The following is a 20823-nucleotide window of genomic DNA, read 5'->3' on the forward strand; positions in this document are numbered from 1 at the left end:
CGTAATTATTAAACAGGCACCCACATACTTCAAACTGTGGCACAGTTTAGCCACAGCAATACGGCTAACAAACAGTGCTTCCAAGTGGAGCTCATGCAGTGAGATCTATTCCAGTAGCTAAGCTTGCTCTGCGATCTCTGCAATAAACTGAAGGCTACCAAGCAGTCTGTGACTCATGCAGTAGACCATTTCTCATCTCTATGTGCAGAAGTGGAATAAAACCAGATCTCTTGTTTTCAGACCACTGAGTAACCTTGAAGCTGGGGAGTCCTCACAACTGCATGCTCTTTTACCAATCCTCAGGTCACTGAATGGCCGACTTACACTGACGACTGCAGAGCCCTGTGGGAAAGGAGGTGTGAAATGAACAGTACTTGTTAATTAAAGGATTTTTATCAAGCTGTAACCTGGCAGATGCATTTCACAACTTTTGCACCTATGTTCACATAAAGATTGACAGACAAACTCAGCCTGCAAAGAAAAGATAAAATTTTTAATGTTTATTTTTCCATGGAAAAGCTTTACAAGGAGAAAGAGGTTTCACAGGAGAAAGAGTACATTCTTTAATCACTGTTTATTTGTTGAATTGGTATCCGAGGCTGACATTTCTTCTACAGTGTATTTATTTGTTCTCATAATATTACAGGACATTTACCTTTTATTTAAAAAGGATCATAATCCATGAATATTGTTAAGAACGCTATTAGGCAATGCTGTATGTGAAGAATTTACAGTCTAAGCTTCATCAGCTTAGATGAAGTGCCTTCAGTTTTAATTCTTTGCATATTTTGTAGCAACAAATAAAACACATCTTTTAAATGTTCAGATATTTTAAAGGCTTTGCATCATACGTAACAGAAAAACAGAGGTTTAGCATCTCAAAGAGCAGACAAAAACATTCCAATGTTCACAAAGCAACAACGAAGTCCCCAAGGAAAAAAAAAATCCCCATCTTTCCCCTTAAACCATAAGGAGAAATTTATTAAGCTGATTATTAAGTGCTCAAATGTGACTTTCTTCGTTAGTATTATAGTGCTGGGATTTTTAGACATCCCAGCATCAGAACCTAAATGGAGTTACGTGGTTTCACAGCGAGAGAACCTGACCCTTCCCCTAGCTGCCTCTACACACAAGCTTCTGCCATTTAAAGGACCTTTTCTGATCTGTAGAACAGGGGAAAAACCCACCCTAAAACAAAACCCAATCCTCTACCCTTCAAATACCAAGAAGCACCATCCTCCACCTTTCAGATCAATGAACGTGTCACCTTCCATCTCACTTGTACCACGATTTCAGCAAGCCGTTTGAAATCTCCCTGCCAATTTTGTTCTGAAGCATGCAAAAGAGGTAATACTAGTTTCAGAAGTAGATTCATGAGACTGAGAAAAAAATTTTGAAGTACTTTGTAAGAAGAGTAGCTTGAACAACAAGCACCTTAATTTCAACTTAATTCAAAAACATGAAGAGGGAAAACTCTTCACAGTTTCAGAATTAGTAGAATTAAAAACCCCGGAAACTTGCAAAGCATGACTGTCAAATATCTTACTTTAATTACTACTCCAACACTTCTGTAAAGATGCACTTTCAAGGACTGTTATGGAAGGCACCGATTTTTTTTTTCCTTCAGCCATTATGATGTATAAAGAAAACACAGAATTTCTGTCGCACTGGGCTGAACTACTGGCCCTAAAGATATTTGCCACTAACCTTGGAGCACCTGGATTTCACCCAGTTGCAGTTTTACAACTACCTTGTTTTTCTTGATTAATTTATTCATAAAATAACATAGAACCATTACAAGTTTTAATGATATATGATTAATGGTACATTAATAGTAATGATTTACAGAAGTGAAAGTTTTAATGCACAACTTCTCCTTTAAAATTGAAATTGGATAGTTTTGAAGTTAAATAATCAAAACATAAAACATTCAGCAATTCTGTTCCTCCACTTAACTATCAATTCCAAATTTTTCAAATCTAGAAGCCAGTTATCTGATATAGGCAGCCCTCAGAACAGTTTCCTTGAATGTATGGTTCAAAATCAGGTATTTCAATTTAATCAGAAGCTTGAAAAACAAGCTCTTATTCTTTAAAAACATGACTGTAGAATCAAATTGGGAATCATTGTCTTGTTTTCTGTGAAGTCTGACAATGGCCAGATGATTTTAAAAGTGGAGTTTAATACTTAGTCAAAAGGGAAAATAATACAGTGCTTTTCTGAGGCGTGTTGAGTACAGACCATTAAATTAAGGTAGATTTATGAACAAAGTTTTACAAATGACATTTCTTTAGCTCAAAATTGTTAATGTTTCAAAGGAACTAGGCAAGACTTGAAAAATACTTGCAATTCTTTTGCTTAGCCATAGGGCCTGCAACTGGACAAAAAGTTCCCTGGTATGTTTGAAAGCAACAGACCAACGAAGAGATACACTAAGCAATAAGTACTTACAGCTATGCAAACAGTTCTCAACTTATAACCAAGATTTCTAGCTTTTCAGCTGCAATAAAAATGTATTACACTGATAATAATTAAGCACAATGTGCAACAAGGCAGCAAATTACATAATAGCTAAAGTATTTATCTATACTGTCAAAGTTTCCTGAAACCAAGAGCCATCAAAATCCCTGCACAGGCTACTGAAGTTTGATGGGATGCTCTGGGAGATTGAGAAACAAGGTCAGGACCTCACCGGACAGGGCCAGAGGTAAAAGTAAAAATTTTGACAGTAGCTGCATCAGTGTAAAGCTTGACGAAGCTGACCTGAGGACATCATTTTATTCTAATGCTACCTAGGATCACGGGGGAGGGTCCAGATAGGTCCTAGAATCCAGTAATTATTACCAGGTTATCTTAAGAGTACTAATGAATCAATTGATTAAAGATTTTTGCAGGAATAAGGGCAAAATTCTTGCCTTCTTTATAGAGCAAGATTTTAGAGGCCATAAATAGAAGTAGACCTAGGCAGCAGGTAACTCCAGGAAGCCAGTATGCACCAGGGTCTATCCATTTTGAGAATCATCCATTTGAGAATCAGTGTGAACACACAGTGTACCTCATCCTGAAACCCTCACCTCATCTGCATCCTTTCGGAGCGAGCTGCCAGGTAACGTTATCTTCATACGGGACAGCCCTATTGCACTTGCTGTTTTCATCCCCATCCCTAAGACAGGGGAGGGGCAAGGAGCTGGTAGAGGGAATTATCCTACTTGGATACCTCCATGGTAACAAGATACTGGCTGCATTTCATTCTTTGGGAAACTACAGGAAGAAAAAACAGACCAAAAAAAGCTAACTGAAATCCTCCATAATATTGTGACAAAGAAACTAAGATAAACTCAGAAACTCAATCATAGGTGCACTGAATCCTGAACAGCAATGAATCCTAATCCTTAATGAGAGCACTGATTTTACAAATGATAGTACAAAACCTATAAAATATAGAACACCTGCTTCTGATGGAAGACAGTAATCAATTTGGTTAAAAATACCATTTCTAAATTCATGATCTGTTGTAGAATACAAAGACAGATGTGGTCATTTAATTAAAAAAATAACCAGGTCTCACATTTTCAACAACTGTCACATCATTCTTATACTTTGTCTGCTTGGAACAGAAAAGCTCCTCTAATCCCTGATAAACCAATTTCAAGGAACATTTTAATGAATAATTCTAAATACTAAATCTTTGCTAACAAATTGGTAATTTTTAAGTGATTACATGAACAACTGAGCTGGCAAATTTGAGTAGAGAGTTACTGGGGGAATGGCTCATAAGTTGCTGGGCATGGTAAATTCTCAGGTAGCGCAGCTGCAGCCTGGAAGACACAACGTATACAGAACAATCTCTTGCACTTTATGCAAGGAAGAAAACTTACTTTTGAGTTGCATTACAAACTTGATGAACACACTTCTGTGGGAGTTTAGCTGCAAGGTGTCTTTGAGGTAAGTCTTCATGAATAACAGTGAATTAAAAAACCTGCACATCTTAAGAATGTACATACATCTCTGCTATCGGTTGCTAAACTATATGCCATTTTAAACTAGATATGTCACTCACAACTCTACAAAGTCAGACATTTAAAGCTTCCATGTATGTAGAAAACCTTGTTAGGACTCAAAAATTCAAAAGAATTTGTGGTCAATAATACAACTCTCTTTGCTAAAATAAATAATAATTAAAGGAACAGAAGGACATGCCCCTGCACGAGAAGGAAAGTCACTTCATTCTGATCATCCCCCTCCTCTGAGCAAGATGTAAGGAATGTTTTTCTTGACATTCTCATGAAAAATAGTTTTACTCATGATTTGATCTACAAGATTTGCCCACTGGAATAAAAAAGTGCATTAAGAATATATACAATGTAATGGAAGCCATATGCACCTTTTCTCAGGTTAAGCAGATAAGGCATTTACATGACACTACAAAACTACTTTCTCATGTGTTACTCATCTGGTCCGTACTTGGTTTGTATCACATTACAACAGCATTATTCAAACATAATGCTCTACATGTGGAAGACATGAAAGGCAAAACTATGAAGAATTGCATCCAGTAGAAAAGCTCAAAATGACATGCAAGAAACTAACACAAAAGGGAATCAACTAAAAATGTATGCATAAAGTATATGCCCATCAATAGGTTTACACAGTGAGCATCCCTACCCTTTCTTCAACAGAAGGAATAAACTACAGAAAGACACTACTGAATTAAAACAACATGGAGAAGCTATTAAAACAGAGTACGCTCCTTCTTCAAAATCACATTATCTTTTTCCTAGTCTAATGAAGAATATGATACTGTAATTAAATAAAATTTCTAAAAACATCTAAAGGAACTACTAAGATACCCATTCAAAACCAAAAGCTGTTCCAGAAAAGCAAACACTACAACTAAAACCTGCAAATGCCACTGAACTTGTTTCCATTAGACAATACAACCATAACCAATATTCTTTAGAGATTTGCTATAGTAATTTATCACTTTATTAATAAAAAACTTGATGCAAAACCTATTAAAGTCAGTAGAAAGACATGTTCTTAAAAAGTCTTGAAGTACATACTTCTACTGTAAGATCCAAATCTGGGAGTGCTGAGCCATACCAACCTGCTTAGAATTTTTATATCAGGAAACACTAATAAACTAAATTACCATACAAAGAGATAGCAGTCATCAATATATCTGATTTATCAAAATTTAGATTGAGTAGTAACATTTTCTGTTTTTTCTGACTCATAGTTTGAAGATGCTTTCTGGTACTTAGCTGAAATAAATTTCTGTAGCTTGTACATGCTATTCTGTTTGCCTGTCTGGTTACATTTATGGCACTTGTTGCTTTACTGTAAAAGTATCTTGTAAACCCTGGAGGAAGCAATGGAAATAGTATCCTTAAACACCATAAGCTTTAAAAAAAATATTTTTCTAATTATAGAACATTCAAATGTCTGTACACCACAACTAAAACAGAAGGAGTGACTCTGGGAATGTGTATGCTATTCCTTGGACAAACGAAACATAGCGTTAGCTTGATGATTAAAAGCCAATTGCAGTGAATACATAGACTGACCAAACAGCAGAACTCCAGTATACTTGTCAGCGAGAACTGGAGCATACTGGGAATCAGCTGCTCCTAAGATGATGAAGGAGAATGATTAGAGCAGTATCCCTGTGCGATGATATCAGGAAAAGGAGCTCTCCCTTGCAAAAGCTAAAGGGGTTATTGCCTGAAAGGGTTTAGGACTTACTGGATGCAAGGGGAAAACGTTTTGGGATGTATAGCTTTTTTTTGTAGATAATGGATTGTGTGTCATTTTGAGATAGCATCACAACTTCTGCCTCTCCTTTAGCATAAAGCCATCACAGTGCATCAGCAAGGAATGCCCTGAAACTTTGTAGAAAGAGCAATAGTAGCATAGATATAGTATACCACGCTCCACTCCCCTAGTTTATATAAGATTCAGTCATCTGAATAGGGACTTAAAAAATGAAGAAAAAACTGGCTCAAACAGATCCATTCCTGCTCTCCACTAGTAAAGCTGAAACTGTGTTTTTCCTTAAAATATAATTATTTAAACTTTGGCTACAATGATATATTTAAAGGTCCTTTACAGTTTGATCCTGGACTTGTTTGATGCTTATACAGCAGTTTTCCTACAAGCTACTATCACCCTTTCCCAATAAGCTGAGAGTGGTTCTGAGTGTGTCTAAGTATAGTAACTAGAAGTTGAAACTTGAAAACAAAAAGGATGACACTTAAACACACATTTTTGTATGTAGATTTAGAAAACGTATCTACAATACTGTATTTAAACATTACACACTATAGTTAAATAGTCAAGAATACACAGTCTTTTCCCTACAGCAATACATTAAATAAAAAGCGTCAATAAGAAAACAGATCTGTTCACTTTTTTTCCACTGAATACACGCGGAATTTGATGGTCTCATCCAACCGAGACAAACAGAATGTCATTCTAGTTGAAAATGAGAGAAAAAAATCCATCTGCTGAATTATATGTTCAAGGTAACTGTAACAGTTTGGTTTGGTATTTTGAACTTCTGAAAATAATACTTGTTTTTTTTAGCAAGCAAGGGAAAATCTGTGGGCTGTCTAGAAGCTGATCTAAGGTTTCCTGGCTACTACCCAAAGTCAAACAAACAAACAAACACATCTGAAAAAGTGAATTGTACTAAAGAGTAAAAAATTGTAAATGCCCCAACCAGTTAGTTTACTTTCATCCTTCCAATAGCATTTGAAATCTGCGAACAAAAGCAAAGCTTTTTCCTTCTTAAAAATAGAATGTGAGAATTGAGAGGGTTACCAAACGAGCTGAAACATGGAGTTAGAAAAGTTGCTTAAAAAACAAATGCAAGAGAAATAATAGCTCAGCCCTTGCCTTGCTGACAGGTGAGATAACAACCATTTCTGGTACTACAGAGAAAACTCAGAGATAGACTGGCATTTCAATGGAAGGAAAAAACACACCAGTCCATATGGTTCCCTTAAAACAAAAGCCTCTCAGGTTCATGACCAACATTTCTGTCAGCCTTTAAATAAGAAAGAGCAATAACAATCATACTGAGGATTTACTGACAGGTGTGAGGAACAATGGTGATTGTTTTTAAAAAGCCTATATATAAAAATTCTTCCACTACTGTACTTATAATATATGTGAAAACAATATCTTCAAACTTAAAACAAAATCATCTTTTCAGAACTGATCCTCACGACCAGAGCAGAGAGTCTAACCCAATTACCACTTAAGCCCTGTGGAAACTCTTCCCATGGTTCTTGCTACTTATGGCAAACTGAAGGAATTTTACTTGCAAAACACTTAACCACCAAAGACGGAGTTTTGTAATACAGTTTTAAAGCACTTTACTCAAAGAATAAGTTATCAGTTTTCTAGCAAAAACTCAGAATCTCTAAACATGAATGCAAATAATCTATTATTAAATAGACAGTTCTGGTTCAGTGGCCACTATTACAAATCAGGGGACTAACAGTGACTTCAAAAGACTCTGAATCAGACTTCAGGAGTATAATATTCTTGTTAATACTATGTATTTGCAAGACAGAAGTCTTCAGACAAGTCTTCACAAAGAAATCATAAAAGCAGGAAAGTGATTCAGCCTGCTTGAACTGGTTGACATTTAATTTTTGCAGTTTGGATATTCAACCATTATCTACCACTAACTATAAAATGTAAATTGGTATGTACCAGAAAAACTCCAGCATGATTTTGTGGTTCTTTTTTTTTTTATATATATATAAAAATATATATATACACACACACACACACATATTAGAGAGGCACAGTCTTGTTAGAAATCAGCATGAAATTCTTCTGTAGGAACCTGAACACTTTCACAGAAATTTTTTCATAAACTATGCTCTTCAAATAAGGCCATCACATCTAGTTAAGCAAAACACTCAGTCTGCATAAAATTAGAGCTGCACCTAGTTTAAGATGTATTTTCAAAATACATGTGGCATAAATGCCATTACAGAAAAATAAGCAAGACACTTCTTTTACAGCCTGGAGAAAGAAATGATTAGTTTTGACATTCTATTAAAATTTAATAAGGGCACAAAAGGAATCTGTAAGTCCAAAATATCTAGCTATTCTAACAGTGTGTACTGTGCAAAGAACTTACAGTAACATCACAAAATAACATCAACTCTTTTAAAAGGACTCTAAAAATTGTTGCTCATTGCTTAGAATGGCATACATCCAATATATTCACGATTGGCAACAGAATCTAGAGTGTTATAATATCATTGCTGCTACTGTAATGAAAAGAAATGAGGTTGCGATGATAAATTTTCATGTTAAGCTGTAGGGAACTTTACTGCATTTTACCAATCATATTACTTCTTAGCTTTGTCATAAGCTCCAGGAAAATGAAAAACAGAAAAAAAGTTATCTATCGTATTTTCTCCTACAGAAATGGTGGACAGTAAAATAAAAGTATGAAATTAGCTGGCTTTGGGTTAGTTGGTTAAAAATGTGTGTATCAGTTCAATCTGAGTCAGGCTGCCTTGGTTTGTACCACCTATCCATAAAGGCTGACTGAATGAGATTCCTTTCATCATACAGGCACTGCCACCTTTGCTGCAATAGTAGAGGCATGCTTTGATAGCCAGGATAGCTTCAGCTGACTGACAGCTCCTGGGTAACTGAAAGGGAATGATAGTTTGACAGGAAACATCCCTTATTTCTCCAGACAGACACTGTCCTTGAAGCAACCAGGTATTATCTGTAAAAGAAGAACAAGTTTTATCATTAGGATATTTAACATGTCTGAAACCTACAGAAAACACTGATTTTTACCTATATGACAACATGGACTTTCTTTCCATATGCAACGTTAGGGGAAATTTCCTTCCTGATTTTTCCAGTTGTAGACAAAAAAAAATAATTAATTTACAAATGCTTGTTTAGCACCCATTTAAAGATGGAGAGACCCATTGCTTTGCTTCAGAACTATAGGTATATATACAGTACATCTTATTTAAATGCAATGGATCTGCAATTTGTCCTGTATGCTCTTAAGAGGGTATTAAAATTTATTCTAAGTTATGCAAGCAAAACTTAAATTAACAAGCTGCTATATATTTGTATCAGAGGTCTAATACTCCAGGTAAGATATCTGCCATTAATGCATAAAACTTCAAATGAATTATGGCATCTCCAAACAGAAATGTTGGTTTTACAAGTGCGTTGCTGCAATTTAGCCATGTTCGGGCTGACTGTTACAACAGAACTTGAGTTTCCCATTTATTTAAATATTTAAGAGTACATGAACTGAAAAAAGAACAGAACAATAAATGTAACTAGCTCATTGCACTGTATTCTGTATTCTGCTGTGAGATGGATGAAGTGCTCTTTTTGGTGTTTTTCAAAAAATACCTAGAAGTTGGCTCTAGAATTTATGAGCTTGAAATGACTCGTTGAGTTTAGGTTGCTTACATTCTCCCATTTTACTAAACCTCGAAGCTATCACATATATTTTTACTTCAACAGTATTTGGAGATCCTGCAGGCCAAAAAGTGTGTTGACTCTCCTGGAAATAGTTTATTTGTACTCCAAAAATACAAAGTGGGATGACAAACCACTTTAAATCATGAGGCATATAAACAAACTGCAGTGCCTATACAGTATTTGTTCACTGCTTTTAAAAGCAGAAATACAAAAATATGAATTATAATAAAGTAGGTTCAAAGCGGTTAGGTATAAATGTACCTCAAACACTTTTTGAAAGAGACAAAAGCAAAAAAAACCCTGATTCGCTTTCAGGAATATGCTTCAGCTTCACGGTGAGCTTTCTCCCAGAAGCAGATGGTAGTGCTGGGATAAGCTGTTTGTAGAGACAGAGTGGAGGGGGCAAGCATCTACAGGGGGATCAGTGCCTTTGCAAGCCCTCACTGGCAGCTTGTTCCAAGAAAGTTAAAAAAACAAACCAACATGCAGCATGTATTAATTCAAGCAAAAAAGATGCTATCAGGCATTTTGTTTTGCTTTTTCAATCTTAGTACTCCAGCTGTTAAATGTATCAACTCCAGATAACATGTAATGCATCACAAGGTCAAATGGGAACCAGGACACTTTACCTTCTGCTGTGATAAACCAGGAATTGGGTGCTTCTTCATTCAGTTTTGAATCTGGAGGAAGAGTCAACTTTAATAAAAACTGAATTGTCTGGCCAGGAGCTACAGTTAGTGAAGGAAGTTGAACATTTGGTGCAGATTTAGGCAGTTTTGGAAGGTTTGTTATTTTATCCTTTTGCACAGGCAGGTTGTCTGGAACATCGCATGCTTCTGGATGCAGGATAGGCAGCTATCAGCAGAAACCAAACAAAATATTTATTTTTATTTGTACTGAAAGCAAACAGGCTTTCACAATGTAATCACTATTCCAAAGCTGACATGGACTAGGAAAACTAACACATGATAATATGGCTACAGGACTAAAACTTTCTGACAGTGCAACAACACAATGACAAAGAAAAATGACAAAATTATTTTTTAAAATGAAAAAGATAAAACTGATTAATCCAAATAAAATAAGATCTACTATTAAAACCATAAAATCCGTAAGTACTTTAAAGTATCCTTTAATTTTAAATTTTAACAGTTACATTGTATTTTAAAATAAAATTTCTTCTAATCTGGCAGTGAACTGTGTGTTTTGGTAATAAAATCTAAGATTTTAACCATGCAGACTGAACAGTAAAGGATAATTTAACAGAAGAGCCACCAACATGTTATATGATATGAAAATTTAAACACACAAGAAGATCATGTACTATTAAATGCAAGAGACGCACAAGATGACAGTTGGACCATTATGTCATATATATGTGTGTGTATATATATATAGGAAAACATTAAGACATGGTGCCATCATAAGACAGACAGGAGCACAAATTTGGTTTGCCTTCATGTTTATAAGCAAATACAGTAGTGCTCAGTTATGACAGGGGTTTTGATATGACAACTTGGCAGCCCGCTATGTATTTTGCTTTAAGTCACTGACCTCCCAAAATCACATCTTACAGCTTAACTACAGGACTTGGCAATTGATTTCAACTTCCACTTGTTACAAAGTGCTCATGGAATGCTTTTCATACTGAAAAACTGGGCCGTATTTTTTAATAACTCATATTTTTCTATTATTCTTTTCTAGAGGATCATTACTTTCTGTTTTCATGCAAAAGTTGCCTTTCCAAAGACTAAGGCTTTCAACAACTCTGCTAACAGGCAACATTTATTTGCATCATCACAAAACATTCTGTGACTTTAGCTACTCTGTCTACCCAAAAAGTGTATTACTATATGATTTTTATACCACTTGCCAAAGCCTGCAATAGTAATTTATATCAAGAAACACTACCATCAGCCTGTTCGATAAGTATTACTTGCCATGGAAAGAATTTTCGTTTCCAAATCCAACACTTTGATCTGATGATTATTCGTGTCTGCAACATACATCAAGCCGCCACTTTCTTCAACACACAAACCTCCTGGTTCATTAAAAGTTGACTGTGTAAAGCTCGAACCAATAATGTTGCTTGCCTCTCCTGTGCCTGCCAGGGTAGCACAGTTCTTCATCTTGGGATCTACAACCTTTATCTAAGATAAACAAAGACACAAAAAAATTTTTTTCTGAAAAAATCCTACCAGGACTTAGAAGTTCTGCATTATCTTATGCTCCACATTTTCAGAAGCCAGCACTAACCTTGAGTACCCAAGTGTGTGTCCTAGAAGCCAAATTATCATACTGTACCAAATTACATGTCCCACCTTCACCCCTCCCCATTCTCTGCTGGACTTTACTTCTTCCTTTGGTCTTTGTTCAGTGCTCCCTTTCGTAATTTTGAAGGTACCTACCCCTCTGGTATAAAAGTATGATGATTGGCTTGTTTCTCTAATGTTTGTTGCCCTTCTAGAAACATTTGCAATATAGTAAGAGCATAACAAAACCAGTAAGCTAACTTATAATTTTTTTTCTAAAAACAGATGATTTTTTTTCCTTAAAGTAATAGCAAAAAAGTTTAATGTTCTATGCAATACCTGAAACAAAGTTTCATTTGCTACATGAATTTTAGTAAGCACTTAGTGTTATATTCTTTATTCTTCAAATTAAAACATATTACTTTTAATGCATTCAATTGATGTACAGTTAACAACCTTTTAGACATGAAAGCTTCTATAACATCGCATAAGAGCAATCACAAAAACAATCTCTCTTATCTCAGAGTTCCATGGAGGCAACCCACAATACTTCCCAAACCCTGGGTGGCCTTTTTAAGGGAAACCCAAGTCCTCTTGTTCTCCCAGTTTTACCAAACCTGCAGTATTCCTGACTAAACACTTCTAGCTTTTTTGCTCTAGTTCAGCATCTTCGGGAAAACATAAGGAAAGGGTCTTTAGTCTGAATTGTAACTTGGCACTTTAAATTCACCTTTCCCAAGGGACCATTATATCAACACAAAAGCACGTGACATCAAAACAGTGGTAAAGAGAAGGACCTGTAAGGATGGAAGGGAAGAAAAAGAACCTACAAAGAACCCGTATAATTTGTTTCCTCAGCTTAACTGAATCAAACACAATCTTTCCACGTTCCAAAAATAATCCTTCACAGTAGTAAGAACTGTAAAGCCTGCATATAACAAGCTACTATATGCTTACCTTATGATTATAGGAATCTGCCACATAGAGCAGTTTTCTTTTCTTGTCCCATGTTACTCCTAAGGGATGCTGCAGCTTTGCATTTATGCCTGCTCCATCCACATCACCAAAGGCAAACAAATTCTGGAAAAGGATTTTATTAAACTAATTCATTACTCAATGCTGACATGAATTTAAATGACTGTAATTAAATGGAAATTCACTGACTTAGAAAAAAATTTAAAAAATCAAGACAATTTCAAAATAAGAACACTGAAAACCAGGACGTGTGGATGCTAACCATGGAAATGGAAACTCTCACATTTAAGTTATCAATATGAATCCAGCTGACTTTAATGACCACACAATGCCGAATCAAGTTAGCTATTTTAAAAAGAAGTGATTTATTATCTGAGAAGCAACAATCTGCACTACAACCTGAGCGTCACAACTGGCACACATTTGCATTCCAAGCAGTGAAGTTAAGAAATTGATGGCCACGGAAACTGATTTACCCTCTCACCCCAAAAGTGGTTCCTCCAGGTCAGGCTTGAGGAATATTAGTAGGGCAGTGTGGGGAAGTTTGAAGTGATTACCAAAGGATCTCTCTCTCCTCCTACAAGGTGCTTCACCGCTCCGTCTTTCAGAGAGATGGTTCGCACAGTGCTGCTCTCACTATCCGCTACAAAAAGGCAGTTCCATGGTTCCTCAGAAGCCAGACAGAGCCCCGAAGGCTGTGCAAAGCCTGCCTTATGTGGGTACGCATTGTTTCTGTTCTCTTCATTTCCACTCCCAGCAAATCGAAGGCAGACTCCTTTCTTTAAATCACTACAGGAAAATAGTAACCCAAGTTCAAGAATGAGTTTGAAATACTTAAAAGACTTTAGGCATAAACAGAAGCTACAAGACAAGCACTTGGGAGTTATAAAACCAACTATAGGGCAGCACAAGGAATGATTCAATGCCTTTGTGCTAACTTTTATTTCACTTTAGTGTATCATTCATCACCAGGCAATTCAGCAAATGGAATGAAAAGTATCATTCAATTATATGAATGTACCTACCAAGTCATAGTTTTATAGCATAAGTAGTATCTTTATTTTATTTAACAGATGTGGGAAAAAGTAGGCAGACTTTAAAGGACACACACCTTTTAAGTCTGAACAGAAGCAGAAAGCTTCAAGCTAAGTACAGTAGAGAAAAAATATTTTCAGTGTAATTTGATTATCTCTCTCTTTGGGGTTTGAAAGCTGTTTATCAAGACAAACAGCAATTTCACATGTCTCTCATTACAGTTGCTTACCTTCCCTTCGGTAGTTTTCCACCTTCCAACATCAGTGCCCATACCTGATGAATGCCTGCCATTGCTATCCATAAAACGTCATCTTCCTGGGTCCCTGAAACTTTTAAAAATGAACGTATAAAAACATGAAAAAAAACCACTTTGGGCATGCTTCATAAAACAAAGACATAAACAAATCAATCTTGCTGTTCTACCTACTCCAGCTCACCTTTTGCCATGGGGAAGAAAAAAACCCCACAAATTCAACCAAAAAACAGAGCAAGAGAAGGAGAGAGAATGTCTTCCATCTACCAAAAACCTTGATATTTTTCTCCTGTTCTCTTCCCAAGTACACAAAAACTGTGGTTTTGATACTCCTACCTGATAAAAGGGCATACTTCCAATGGGATTTGCTGTTTGCAACTTTTTGCTATTGGGCCCATGTTTCACCTGTTGGTTTTGGATTCATACCAGCCAACAAATATGTATGTATCTTTGCTAAGCATGGTTTTGGGGGGGTGGGGGACGTGTGGTTTGTTTTGTGGTTTTCTACTATGCTAGTGACAAAATTAGATATTCCAAAAAACTACTGGCAGCTGTTTAGAGGTTTTGAGAGAAATAACCATGGCAGTATCATTGTACATTATATAGAAAGGACATAACGTTTTTAAGATAAGGGTAACTGATGCTTGCATTTCATGTAGATTTATGCTCTGGAAAGCAACAACTGCTGTTTATTCAAACATTAGATGCAATGTGGGCAATTACTCATTTCCCCTTCCACTAACCATGCAGTTTTCACGTTGTTCTCCCTATGCACATGTACATGTGGTATCACAAACACAAGATGCAGATCTGCAGAACAGTGATCTTCTGATCAAGAAGTGTCCAAGTACGTGTCAAGCATCTAGGTTTTTCAACTCCACAGATAAAACTACTATCCACCAATCCAAATCTAGAAATTACATGAAGCTTTCCCAGATAATACTTCACAAATATAATTATGCAAATGGAAAGCAAAAAATGTGTAAGTGTTCTATAGCTTTAAACATATCATATTACAGCACAAGAACACATAAGACAAATTGTGAAAGACAATTAAAAAAAACCACCACCCCCCAAATCCAGAAGAAATTTATTTTAGCCTTTTCTGAAAATCTTAAGCAACAGAAAGTTGGTATTTAAAAACTGCATTAAAATGGCAACACTGTTGTTTTCCTAACACCATACTAATCTATGCACACTGTATACAACTGTCCCATCTAGTCAGAGACAACATTAAAATGTTTTTCTGAACGAATGTATCAGGTTTTGGAGTAACTGTTAGGCACTCATCAGAAAAATACCTTCAAATTGCTCACAGGAAGTTTTTATTCACAAGAACTTATAAAATATTATGCATCTCATAGCTGCCCCTGCAAATGATCTGATGGATACCTCCTCCCCATATTCTGGAATTTTAAAATGAAAGCAATTTTATGTAAAATGCTCACAATCACTCTAAACCTGAGAAGTTAGTCCAAATCAGTATTCCTAAAATTAAATTAACACCATTCCCCTACCTGAGATCCTGCTGTTCTTCTTCTAATCCTAAACCTTTCCTTCATTACACACTGCAAGGGGGGGAAAAAAGTATCCTTCTGTCTCCAGATTCAATTTCTCATACTGTGAGCCCTCTTCATAGTAGTACTGGTATCATTTTAACAGTTCGCCTTCAGCCTTTTCTGCTTCTTGGATCAAGATAAAGGTTTCCAACACCGTGATCAAAGGAACTCTGCTGACTCTCTCCTGCACCTCCACGTGGCTCCATATTTTTAAACAAACTAGAGCTCCAAGAACAAAAGTTAAATTGCCAAAGCACCTAAGAGTTCTTGCTTTGCAAATTTGCAAATGAGTTTGAAAACACACATTTTATGAGTCACCAGAGATGTTACCAAAGTACTGGCAATGCCAAAAATACCTGGAATCACCTCTGCTTAGAGCTTGTTTCTAAGAGATTTAAATTGAGAAAATGGCCTATGAAATCATTTCACTACTTCCTATAGAGTACATGTTCCGGTTCAGGATTTTGTTTCCGTGATGCATATCTTGCACTTTCCAGATGCTACTATTCTGAGTATCCCAGACTGAATAATGCTAAAACCATGGTCAGTTCAGAAAGTGAGCTTTTTATCTTGCTATGCTGTGCAGTTCATTCTGAGGGATCACAAAAAGTGCTTTGTTAATTATTTAATATTCACTTCATCCACCAATGAAGTGAAGGAGTAAGACTTGAACTGAGCACTTTAGAAAAATGGGTTCCATTCACCTATCCGATTCTCTAATTCTACCCACTGAAAACTCCCTTGGTGACAGCTACATACTGAAAAATTGAAAAGGTTTCTTACTCTAATTCTGCACACTGAAAGGCTTATCAAATATGAGACACAGGAAAGAAGTATCAATATTAATTTCAAATTTTACTGCATATGTAAGATCAATAAAGAGAAGATCCTTTCTTCAACTAACAGAACAAGACAGGAAAAACAAGGAAGACCTCCATAACCATCATAAATTTTAATGCTACTTAAATATTTTCTACCAGATGGCAATTAGAACAAAGAGAATGGATGCAAGCATGGGAACAGCACAAGCACGCTGAATTGTGGAAAATATATCAGAACTTTAATAAAAATCAAAACCAGAAAAGTAAAAACAATGCCTATAGTTGCACAGTCAAGGTATTTTATCACACAACGGTCCTGACACTACAGAGTTTAATGCTTTACGTTCTGGAACAAAAGACAGAAAAAACTCTTCTTTAAGGACAGAACAGTTTGAGGACATGTCACCACTGTCATCCTTGTACTGTTCTCAGAGGAGAAGGGGCCAGGCAGAACCAGCATGCTAAAATTATGGTAATACCATCATTATCATAACTGCTTATCATCCCTGAATGGAAAAGATTATTTTAAAATAATTTAGTATGAAACAACATAAAAGAACAAAGCAATTCTTTTTACATTTATTCAATTAAGCAGCGCATTCCAACCTATCTCAAGCTGTTTTAAAAACCCAGTGTAGTTTCTCCTTATTAGGGTATGTGCATTCTTATCTTTAGTGCTGCCTCTATCAAAGCAAAGTATAGCTTGCAAATGTGACATACTTCTGTTATAAAGATCCCCTAATAATGAAATAGAGCTCTGAATGCACTGGCATTTTGTATTATACAGTGCTTCAGTTATTATACAATGACTCACTTCCTGAATCTGCCTCTGCTATGTACCTACGTTTTAAGAATACACAGTCCTGTTTGTACACATACACAACTTTAAACAATTCAGTAATACTTTTAACCATTAGCTGCCTGTCAATCTGAACACACAGAAAAGTATTTCACACCAGTCAACAGCAAAATGTATTTGAAGAGATTCCATTCCCAGGACTACCAACACTTGCAGCTTCCTTGTCTGGGGACTGCATGCTTACTCCCAGTCCGGGAATTAAAAGCCTGGGAATCACGTTATATTTTGTGGCTGGCACCACTGACATTTTCTAAATAGACTGAAGTTTGAAAATATTATTCTTGCCTACTAATTTTGTCTTTAAAAAAAATAACAAGGAAGAGGTCTGTTGGTACACTCATCCTCTGAAAAAACACTGGAGGCAAAAAGGGCTATACAATATGCCCTCCGGTTTACAGACAGGCACGCTGCCTATGTACACATGTGAATGTGAGTTTTGCCTTCACTTAAGTCAGTGGAAGTTTAGCCAATTAAATCCAAACCTGATAGAAAAGCTACAGAATCATCACTCTTCCCCAGTGAGACAGAGATAGCAAAGCCTCAAAGGTATGCTTTAGCACCCTAAGTCTGGACTGTCACAAGTACACATCATTCTTTTCAGAGGAATAAAAGTTAATTTTCTTCTTTTTTCCCTATGCTACCTGGCGCTCTTTCACATAGTGTTGCATTGTGAAAACAGGATAACCCTTTATGAAACAAAATGCTTCTGGAATTTTCCTCATTAGTTAACACACCTCCCCCCTCATCAAGGGAAATCCTTGGACATAGATACCAAGGGGCTATCATACAATGGGAGGTAATAGGGAGCATGACTATAATTAAGTATTTTCCCTTTCTTTCCTGAGTTTTCTGATTCAGGCTTTCTGACTGTCATGGCAGCAAATACTTTAAAAAAGATCCAAAGTAATAGCATTTATTAACGTGAAAGAACTATTTAATGTCAGGATACATCACTATAACTAAAAAGCTAAGTCTGGTTATGTGTTTTATTCATTCCTATTTAAGCACAGTAAACGCATACACTTGGGAGTACTTCAGCACCGCAGTTTCCCCTGATCCCCAAAACCCACATTCCATATTTGAAAGCACTTCTAGCATCAAAATGAGAACAGTTAAAAACTGTTATGTTAGGATATGTGAAGATTTCAGTTAAATCTATTTGTGTCTCTCTGTGATTCAGCCAACAGTATGAAGCTGGCTGACCCACTCAGACAATATACAGAGGAACAGCGTGCTTCAGAAGTCCTCCCAAAGCAAGACGAGGTAACGTCCTGCTTCACTGCAGTCCTTCACTGTAACTTCTGAATATCTTATTTCTCAAGAGACTTTTTCTCCTTAAGCAGTTCTAACACAGGAGTAAAATCCTGTAATAAGTCTTCCACTTCAGCTCTATCTTTAATGAAGAAGTTATTTTTCTTTGAAATTTCAAATTTCTTCAATAAAAAATAATGGCCATTTACAAGTATATTTAGGATATAGTTCAAGAAGAAAAGACAGACAATGCTGTTTGATGTCAATGTCATCGCTAACATGATCTTCTGTGGAACTGAACTTGTGTGAGGGCAGACAGCTCAAAGCTCAATGAGGTAGCTTTGAGGAACTGCTAAAGAGATGAGAATGCCTTTTGCATTCCAAGTAAGTTTACATTGCTACATCATGCAGTCATACTACATATGCCACATATGTTTACAGCAACTCAGATTCTGAGTTGTCCAGAAAAACAATTCCTAATTAATCCCCGATGATCACAAAAGCAGGTCTTTTATCTTCAGCTACTACCAAGGAATATTCTTCACAGGACAGTGGAGGCTACAGCTTCAATGCCAGAATGAGACCAGACTAGAAGGAAAAAGAAGAGTAACGTGTAGAAAGCACACGCTCAAGATACAGACAGTTCAGACAAAAACTGTTCATATATGGTCTGAGCTCTCTCAGGAAGTTCTAACTGCTTATTGCTGAAGTGATTATTGCTTTACCTTTTTGTAGAGTTAGGGAAGAATCACCATGGATAATTGAAAAAGAAAAAGTGCTTCCTCTGGAATGCAGTGGTACTACAAAACACTCTAGAAGAAACATGGAGAGGGGGAAAAAAAAATCTTACATACTTTTTCCTTAAAAGGGATATAAAAATTGTACCAGTATGATAAGGTACTGTACTTTCATTTAAATAATATCTACGTAAAACCTAAATTGACGTAAAAATTTCCAATGAGTTTACTGAAAGCATGGTCAATACTGTACTTGGGAGTTTCTATAAATAGATTACAATCATGCATTTTAAGACCAGATTTTGGAATGTGAAACACACAGTTATGTCACCAAGCACAGGTCATTGTCCCGTTCCTTCCAGCAAGAATGCAGCTATCAAGAACATTTCACGCTCAGATCAACTGTGCATTAAGTATCACTTGCTTTCAACACCCACTGCATAAAAATAGAAGGGGACAACAGAGAAAACTAAAAAAGCACACAGCAATTTAATAAAGTATTTTTAAGCTGCTGGCCCTCCCACTGTATTTCCTGCACAATCTGTGTCAATGCAAATTTCAGCACCAGCTTTAACGAAGCCAGAATTTAATCCATGGAGTTCATTCAAGAATTTTGAAGGGGGAGGGTAAAACACAAGCTCAGCGGCCACAACTAAGGAAATAAAAGAGATGACAAGGAAGAATACTGCCTGCCTGAATCCCACCATGTGTTTTGTCTCCATTAACTCCCCTACCTTAGAGACATTTGTGCCAACATTCTTTTAAATGGTATTTCACAATCACTTAGCCTCTTTGCCTCAGGCTTCACATCTGTATAAAATGGGGAAAGAAAAGCCTATTATCTCACAGAATACTATGAGGATGCTTAAAAGCATGCTACTTTGTAGTATCTGTTCTGAGTATTAACTTATCTCTGCCCTCATAAACTTTTTTCTCTATATTTTTAATTTCACAACAAACTATACATTAGCATTTAAAAATGCAAACAATGAAGTTTTTAAATTGATCAATACATACTCTAAACTGTATGTAGGAGTAAACTCAAGAAATATAAATGATACAGAATTTTTTTTTCTCTTAAGAGGTAGCCTTTCCTTTTGAGACTTTGAAAAAGGTCAGCATAAGCTGTTCAATACTATCTAGTGTAGTACATAAACAGCTTAAACTTCTTTTTTTTTCCTCTCTTTCATGTTCTGGATAGCATGGCTTTGGACATTGAAAAGAAAATCACAGAAGGATCACTTGTTTAAAATCCATAAATCCATCTCCTGAAAAGAAAAAATGCCTCTTGTACACAGTTTAAGTTACACAGATCTGAGGAAAATGGGAAAGTGTGATGGTATTTCCCATATGCCACACCAGTTAACAAAAAACTCATAGATTTTGTAATAATGAACCAAAGTTTTTGAAGCATACGTTACCTCCTGCAACTTGCACAGAGATACATACAAGCATACAGTAAAAATGGGCACTGCTGTATGGATGTGAACAAAAGTAATTTTTGAAACTCTCATCAATTACTCCATTCATCCAAAGGCATAGACATCGACATACCAGTTTTAATATACGGACAACAGGGTAGCTACTTGTAGAAC

The 20823-nt window shown here is 36.2% G+C and overlaps 1 protein-coding gene across 2 annotated transcripts in view; it reads right to left on the reverse strand.

Moving 5' to 3' along the window:
- Positions 1–485: 485 nt before the first annotated feature.
- Positions 486–20823, reverse strand: part of NHLRC2 (NHL repeat containing 2) — a 36954-nt gene continuing 16616 nt past the window's right edge. The window contains exons 6-12 of one of the 2 annotated variants that reach the window (XM_055719668.1): positions 19217–19303; positions 13978–14077; positions 13271–13502; positions 12696–12818; positions 11427–11636; positions 10116–10341; positions 486–8761 (exon numbers count right to left, since the gene is read on the reverse strand). In XM_055719668.1, the coding sequence (XP_055575643.1) occupies positions 8496–8761; positions 10116–10341; positions 11427–11636; positions 12696–12818; positions 13271–13502; positions 13978–14077; positions 19217–19303 (1244 nt within the window). In that variant the 3' untranslated portion in view covers positions 486–8495. The remainder of the gene's footprint in view (positions 8762–10115; positions 10342–11426; positions 11637–12695; positions 12819–13270; positions 13503–13977; positions 14078–19216; positions 19304–20823) is intronic. The other variant, XM_055719669.1, reaches the window with a different exon arrangement.

This window comes from Falco cherrug, chromosome 9, assembly GCF_023634085.1.
Source record: "Falco cherrug isolate bFalChe1 chromosome 9, bFalChe1.pri, whole genome shotgun sequence".
NCBI classification, from domain to species: Eukaryota; Metazoa; Chordata; class Aves; order Falconiformes; family Falconidae; genus Falco; species Falco cherrug.